This window comes from Cornus florida, unplaced genomic scaffold (genome assembly GCF_030987335.1).
Source record: "Cornus florida cultivar Cherokee Brave unplaced genomic scaffold, ASM3098733v1 CherokeeBrave_3.0.0_Hap2_Chr06, whole genome shotgun sequence".
Classification (NCBI taxonomy): Eukaryota; Viridiplantae; Streptophyta; class Magnoliopsida; order Cornales; family Cornaceae; genus Cornus; species Cornus florida.
The window spans coordinates 1332069-1339352 of NW_026775576.1; the positions used below are offsets into that span (position 1 = coordinate 1332069).

Sequence of the window (7284 nt, forward strand, 5' to 3'; positions counted from 1 at the left end):
AAATCAACATGCTTTCAATCATTATCATGGTAACAATATACATTCTTTTAAACACATAAGCATGTGATCACATAAGCAAATAGGCAGATAAACAAGTACGCATGCCTTTTGATCAATTAAACGCCTTAACACATAAGCACATAGTCATGCAATTCAACTTTCCCATGCAATCCTAGGTAAGCATCTACCCGTCGTCCTAATGGTATTCGAATCATTACTCTGATACCAAATTTGTAACGACCCAAAATGAAACCAGTTATATAAAATTTTATTTTATTTTTTCCAGCATGACCTCTACTAAAAGAGGTCCTATAATAACCTGCTTAAATGTATAAAAATACAATGGCCTCTCTTGGACCTTCAAAACTTATTTAATCTGTTCCAATATATAAAGCAAATAATACATTTCAACATTCCTTTCATCCATTCATTATGCCTCAACATAATTCATTTCATGGTGAAACAACCACATACCAATTAATCTAAATATCATAATTACAGTTCCAAAAATATGGCTAAGGTTAAAAGTCCATATCTTACAACGTTCAGACAACTTATATTAAAATTACAGCCCATGAATATAATTACAATAACAAGAATCACTACAACAGTTTTGATTTTTACCAGCGCTCAAAAACGCTAATAAAAGCCTTAAAAAGCGCTGGTAATTCAATTACTGGCGCTTTACCAGCGCTTCTTCAAAAGCGCTGGTAAATCCAGTGTCAGTAAGCCTTTACCAGCACTTTTGGAGAAGCGCTGGTAAAAGATTATTTGAAATTTTTTTTTTTAATATTTTTTTTTTCCCCTTATGCCAGCGCTTTTTGAAAAAGCGCTGGTAAAGGGTTATTTGAATTTTTTTTTCCCTATGCCAGCGCTTTTTAAAAGAGCGTTGGCAAAATTATTTACATTTTTTTTTTTTCCCATTATTGTTTTTGGAAAAAAATTTCTTCACGACTACTAAATGCATCCTAACACAAGTCAATATAAAAATACCATCCAAATTATTTTTACAAACAACCACAAGTTAACCCTGCCAATATGAAAAATACCATCGAAATTGACTACTAATACCACCACAAGTTAAGCTAGTAAAAAATGTATACTAATACAACCACAAGTTAACCTGCCAATATGAAAATACCATCCAAATTGTCTAGATAAAGGTACTAAATGTCACACAAAAAAAATTAAGAATTTTTAACAAATGTAATACAAGTTTTTCAAAAAGAACCCATCCAAGGTGAAGGAAATTCAGAAAGCACAGCCACGACCCCATCTTCAACTTCGACTTCAACAAGTCTTCTTGCCCATATGATTATTTGATTTGAATTACCCTACATTTTTTATAAATTCATTAAGCGCACATTATAATAAATGAAAATTTAACATATATATAAGAGAAATTAAAAATTCATAACCTTAACTGAATTGGCATCACAACTAGAAAATGGATTTGGAGATACTCTAGGAGGAGCATTTAAAGAATCAGAATCTTTCAAAATAACAAAACAAAATATATGAAATCTTAGCATAAGTAAACATATATTTAGTAAAGAGTAAAACTAATAATAAATATACCTGTCTACTACAATTTTGTTGTTGCATCTACATTAGCATAGCCACCTGTTGTTGTAAATTTTCCAACTTGTCGTCGTAGTTGGCTCGTAAATTTTCCAACTTCTTGTTGTAGTCAGCTTGCATTTTTTGAAATCGTCTCCTGCAACTCTACACGTGTAGTACGTGCCTCCTCCTGAGATTTTTTAGCATTATTAATCAGTTCAGCTTTACTAAGAGAGGGCCCCCAAACATCGCTTGATGTAGACCCGAAGCCAAGCATCTGCACACGACCAGTTCTCTCTTCTCCCCTCACAATGGAGAACAAATCATTGGAGTTGCCAATAGACGAGTCAGAGTAACTTTTTTGAAGTTCTCTTATGTTTTCCTGCCAAAAAAATGTTTGAACTACCATGACATACTACTATGAAACATCCAGAACTGAAAACCCTAGATTCTAAATAAAGCACAAAAGAACTGAAATCTCAACAAGCTATGAACATGTAATGCTTAAATATACATGTGCATGTATATATATATATATATATATATATATATATATATACACACCTAAGCTTTCATGACAAAAACAAAATGATTTAAATGAAGTAAATAGAGAAAAAAAAAAATCAAATTTTTATCAAATTAATAGTTCTTTTAATACATTGTGCTAAAGTATACACTAATAAAAAATGTAATCGAGTCGTTATAGAAGAGGAAAAATCAAATTAGTAGTCTTTTGAGGTACCAGACATTGTGCTAAAGTATACACTATGATTAAAGAAATTGCCAACTTATGAGTACTGTTGTTTATGTCTAAATTTGAATGTCCCATCTAATTGAAGAATCTTATATAGGTAATTGGACAAAAGACTTGGTGTGCAATTATTATTATAGGACACATAATTCTATGTCTTTTATTTAATAAGATTCACTAGGCAAAAGTTTTTGCACCTAATATTATATTTTACTTTTTCCCTAGGTTATCATTTGTAGTTTCCTAAGCATTTTCTGTCCTCAAATGGGTAAAAATGTAGAAACCAAATGTGCTTCCTGATTCAATAGAAAATAATTAGTATAAGATATCTATAATGCAATAGAAGAAAAAGCAAGTAAAATTGTTAGCAGAATAATTTCTCTGGATGCATTTATTCTTCCAAACACTCACTATCCATAGAAAGAAGGAAAAAAAGGTGAAGGGTGAAATTGAATTTGAGTAATTTACTAAAGAGATGTGAAACCTCTTCTGTAATTGTGTTTCTTTCTGCCTTTAAGTTTGGTATACTTTGATGTAAATCAGCATAATTTCTCAGTGATCATGATTCGTGTGTGTGTGTGTGTGAGAGAACTACTAATTTGATTTTCATGCCAAGCTTTTTGAAGATAGAAATCTTTTCAGAACTGAAGAAAAAAAAAAATCTGAATTGGATTAGAAATCTGCATACATAGATTGAATCTGAAACAATTTTTACCAACATGCCAAGTTTTTTGAAGATGGAAATCTTTTCAGAACTGAAAAAAAAAAAAAAAAAAAAAAAGAATCTGAATTGGATTAGAAATCTGCAGAGATTGAATCTGAAAACAATTTTTATCAACATGCCAAGCTTTTTGAAGATGGAAATCTTTTCAGAACTGAAAAAAAAAAAAAAAAAAAAATCTGAATTGGATTAGAAATCTGCAGAGATTGAATCTGAAACAATTTTTATCAACATGCCAAGCTTTTTGAAGATGGAAATCTTTTCAGAAAAGAAAAAAAAAAAAAAAAAGAACTTTATAGATCATGAACAAGTGTTTAGTGGCCTTTACATAGCTTGTATATAATATTTGAAGTTGTCTACATTCAAAAGACTATTGCCATAATATCTGAGTAACAAATTAACACAAACAACAAACAACAAACAATAAATAGCAAATACTTCTTCTCACAACACAAATCAATCAACAAGAAACCTCCACATACAATGATCCCATACTCCCATGTTTTTCAACAAATACAAGAAAGTAAATTACCTCCACACGGGCCGATGATTTAAAAATTGGTCGCTTCAAGGCACGTGACCCCCTAATACAGCGTAAAGAGTTTAAAAATTGGTCACTGCAAGGCACATGACCCCCTTTTTGCAAAATGGAAGCGTGAAAACTTACAATCATCTCCAAAGCAGCAGCATCAGTAGCTTTGCCATCCTTATTTACATGTGTGCGGATGAATAAATCTGCACGAGAAAGCTGAATACCCTCGTCTTCCTCAATCTATAAAAGAATACATTGTGATATATATTATTTACCACTAACATTTATAATCATTCAACGACATAAGAATTGAAATAATTTATATTTTCCATAAAAACTTCAACTAACCTCGGCAGACACACGTGCAAAGCTTTTTGTCCCTGTAGTATGCATCATTGTCTGCTTCCCACGACGTTCTTTATTTTTTTTGCTGACCTCCTACAAAAAGTGAGAAAAAGTAAAAGTTCTTTGAGTAAAGAAAATTCGACCTAAAATAATGACTGAAAGCAGGTAAACTATAAATTCAACTCATTAACTTCAAAAAACATTGTGATAGATGGAGGATTACCTTCGCCATAGGCGTACCCCAATGCCTAACCAAAAATTCCCAATGCTCCTTTTCAACATTAGGTGGTGGGTTTGCCAATCTTTCTTCATCTGTATCCCTAACTGAGTAGTATTCATTTTTCAACTCACACTTGTACCCCCTCCATTTTTTTCCGATGGAGGATATTGTTCACTATTTTGTCATGATTCCCACATCATATTTTCCCTGAAAATGTGATAATTGTTGTTAGTCCACTTTTTCCATAAAAATTATTTTAATGTTATTGAAGGGTTTTACCTTTACAATGTTCCACATATCCTCCTTCAGCCGTTTAGGCATCTCCCACCAAGTTTTGTAGAACAAAGGAGCTAATTCACCCTTCCGGCAAGTGTTCCCAGATAATTAGTATATGTACCACTCCCAGGACTGATCGGCTGTCCAAACTTATCAACCCTAAAAAAAAATTAACAATTGTAGATATTTAGTACAAAAATAAAGATAGAAATCCTTTTTTCTCCTTCATATTGAATATAGTCTAATTATGTAAACTATATAAGATGATCTATATATATATGTACCTTAAAGGTAATAAGGTTTTCGCGTCTATGACATTTTTGCATCGTGTTGGACCCCGTCTCTTCTTCGGCGGTGGTTGGGATGATTTTGAAGTTGAAGCTTCGCTATTTTGTTCACTCACTTTTTCCACTTCACTAACCGTTCGTTTCATTGTCAACTTATTATTTATCCTTCCTAGAAAAGCAAACAAAAAAGTGAGAATTCAGTTAAGAGAATGCAATCAAATTGTTAAAAAAAGGCAATAAAATTGTAATTCAACACAACATCTAAACATCAGCACGGGCAATTTAATAACTATAATACAGTGGTAATTATTGACTCTTGTTCCAGGTCAAAGTATTAAGTTGGATCCAATGCAACCGATTACAGGCCAATCTTTAATGCCATCAAGAATCGATGCATAAAATAGCTAATGGACGATAGACATATAGTTGAGCAAGTTCAACAATTCAGTGGATTGTCCCTCATTGGACTAAGTCTCTGGTTTTTCCCTGTTTATGGTCTTTCACATGAAAATATTGTGTCCATACTATATTTTATGCATGAATATTGCGGTTGTGTTGAAAGAATTCAAAACCTAACGAATATAAACAAAAATCCAAATCACAGTAATCATAACTAACTAGCTAAATTTTAAAGAGTTTAATTGTAATTCAAAAAGTTACTTTGTTGCAAATTAATATCCAGAAGACCTATTCATTCTCTCTGTAGGTCTAATTTACCAATATGCTTTGACGCATCAGAGTCTTGGGCAACAATCTCACGTACTAACAACTTTCTTTTTCCTTTTCACTTTCCATTAATGTCAACATGCTCAGCACATGCATCCTTTGTAAAACAGCATCCCTATAAAACACTATTTTGTATGTTCCATCATTTTACATTCCATCGCAAAACTGACTGCATCGACACAGAGCCAAAAATGGCTCTTCTCTTCAATCTTTTCACCAAAAAAAAATAAAATAAAAAATGTTACCACAACAAAATGAAAAGGACTATTGCAAATTATACGACTAAGTGTGGAGGATATCACTCGCCAATTGTAGAACTTAATTATATGTGACGACCTTTCTTAGTTCAACAAAGCATCACAACACCGAAAGCATTTATTTCTGGTGTGGTCATAGTAATTCTATACAAAGTAAATCATTTTAAAAATTCAGAGTTTCCTTTTTATAGCAAATTAATCCTCAACTAAGAGTTACAACAAATTATAAAATAATCAAGGAATACAGTACTTAAGACACAATAACTGTAATATAGAATAAAATTAGTGGTCAGCCCTATAATAACAATCAAAAATCATGTAGTTAGAAATTTTATCCCACCATAGAGAGTAATTTTATATTCATCCGTTTTTGTCGACATTGATGATTGCACAATTGCACTAATTCTAATCATAAAAGAAATACATTCCAAATATAATGAATAAGTATAACCCAAAAAAGCACGAAACTTCAGCATATATTCATCAACGCATGTCTGAAGAGGGGAAAAAATTTTATACACAGAATATAAAATTAATAAACCCTAAAAAAAATTTGCATGTATATATATGGAGGCGAATTACAAATAGATATGAATAAATTTTGAACCTTTTTTGAATTCAGCGGTTGATATCAAAGATCCAAATCCTCCAACCTCGACCTGGATTTTGATTGATAATTTTATTGACGAAACTAAGAACAATAATTTTCTCGACAACACAAAACAACTAAAATCTGGAAACCCAATTTGTAAAAGCCACGAAAATAGATAGATCTACCTGAAATGTGAAACGATCGCAATCGAGGCTTTGAAGTCAATGGATATAATAGACTGAAAAAAATATTTCAATCAGAACCATAATAAGAATCATAAACCAAAAATCAGAAAAACATAAAGATTATTTTAGTTATGGAGATTTCCCTATATATATATATATATATATAATATCGACAAAGAGAAAGCTTCAAGAGAAAGGGGGTACTTACCACCAAGAGAGAGAGGATGAGTAGGATCCGTGAGGGGAAGAGAGAGAATCTGAAATTGAGGTACTCTGAAACGCAGGTGGAAGAAGTGTTTCGGCTGAGAAATGGTGGTGGAGAGAGAGGGATGAGAGAGAGAGAGCCTACGATGAGCTAAAGTAATGGAGATCGAGCAGAGAAGTGCTTCAGCTGAGAAATGGTGGTGGAGAGAGAGGGATGAGAGAGAGAGAGCCTACGATGAGCTAAAGTAATGGAGATCGAGCAGTGAGAGATCGAGACGGAGCAGATCGAGATAGAGCAGAGAGGAAGAGAAGGCTGAGGGACGAACCAAAACGGGAGATAGATAAATTAGGGATAAATCAAATTGAAATGGGAAAGTAGAATATAGTGTTTTAATGGAACAAAATAAAACGACGCAGTTTAGACATGTAATATTCTACATACATAGATAAGCGGAGGGAAAAGGTGGAGGGAAGAGAAAAATTGGAGGGAAGGAGAAAAAATTTAAGGGAATGGAAGGGTCCTATACCAGCACTTTTCCTTAAAGCACCGGTACTGTAACACCAATACCAACGCTTTTTCTTAAAGCGCTAGTACTGTAAACTGTAACACTTACCAGCGCTTTTCGTT

The 7284-nt window shown here is 32.7% G+C and overlaps 1 protein-coding gene across 5 annotated transcripts; it reads right to left on the bottom strand.

Moving 5' to 3' along the window:
• Positions 1-1057: 1057 nt before the first annotated feature.
• Positions 1058-7021, bottom strand: LOC132311047 (uncharacterized). Of its 5 annotated transcripts, XR_009482802.1 has the most exons (11): positions 6661-7020; positions 6453-6505; positions 6283-6334; positions 4690-4861; positions 4409-4564; positions 4133-4336; positions 3913-4002; positions 3700-3804; positions 3565-3616; positions 1579-1942; positions 1058-1334 (listed from the first exon to the last, which is right to left on the bottom strand). XR_009482802.1 is itself a non-coding variant. In XM_059808743.1 (10 exons), exons 6-9 carry the CDS (start codon positions 4139-4141, stop codon positions 1691-1693), a joined length of 591 nt encoding a protein of 196 aa, XP_059664726.1. In that variant the 5' UTR covers positions 4142-4336; positions 4409-4564; positions 4690-4861; positions 6283-6334; positions 6453-6505; positions 6661-7021; the 3' UTR covers positions 1058-1334; positions 1579-1690. The 5 variants fall into 5 exon arrangements, 4 of the variants coding, with proteins under 4 accessions (XP_059664726.1, XP_059664728.1, XP_059664729.1 ...); XM_059808743.1 differs by having other exon boundaries at positions 3565-3804; positions 6661-7021; XM_059808745.1 differs by having other exon boundaries at positions 1058-1464; positions 3565-3804; positions 6661-7021.
• Positions 7022-7284: the final 263 nt, after the last annotated feature.

What these genes read in the sequence shown, in the direction of transcription:
- LOC132311047 (XM_059808744.1), bottom strand. An exon ending in TTGCACGTGTGTCTGCCGAG is followed by an intron (nt 3,805 to 3,912) that starts GTTAGTTGAAGT and finishes ATTCTTTTATAG; the next exon opens with ATTGAGGAAGACGAGGGTAT. An exon ending in AATCATCGGCCCGTGTGGAG is followed by an intron (nt 1,943 to 3,564) that starts GTAATTTACTTT and finishes TTTTTTTGGCAG; the next exon opens with GAAAACATAAGAGAACTTCA.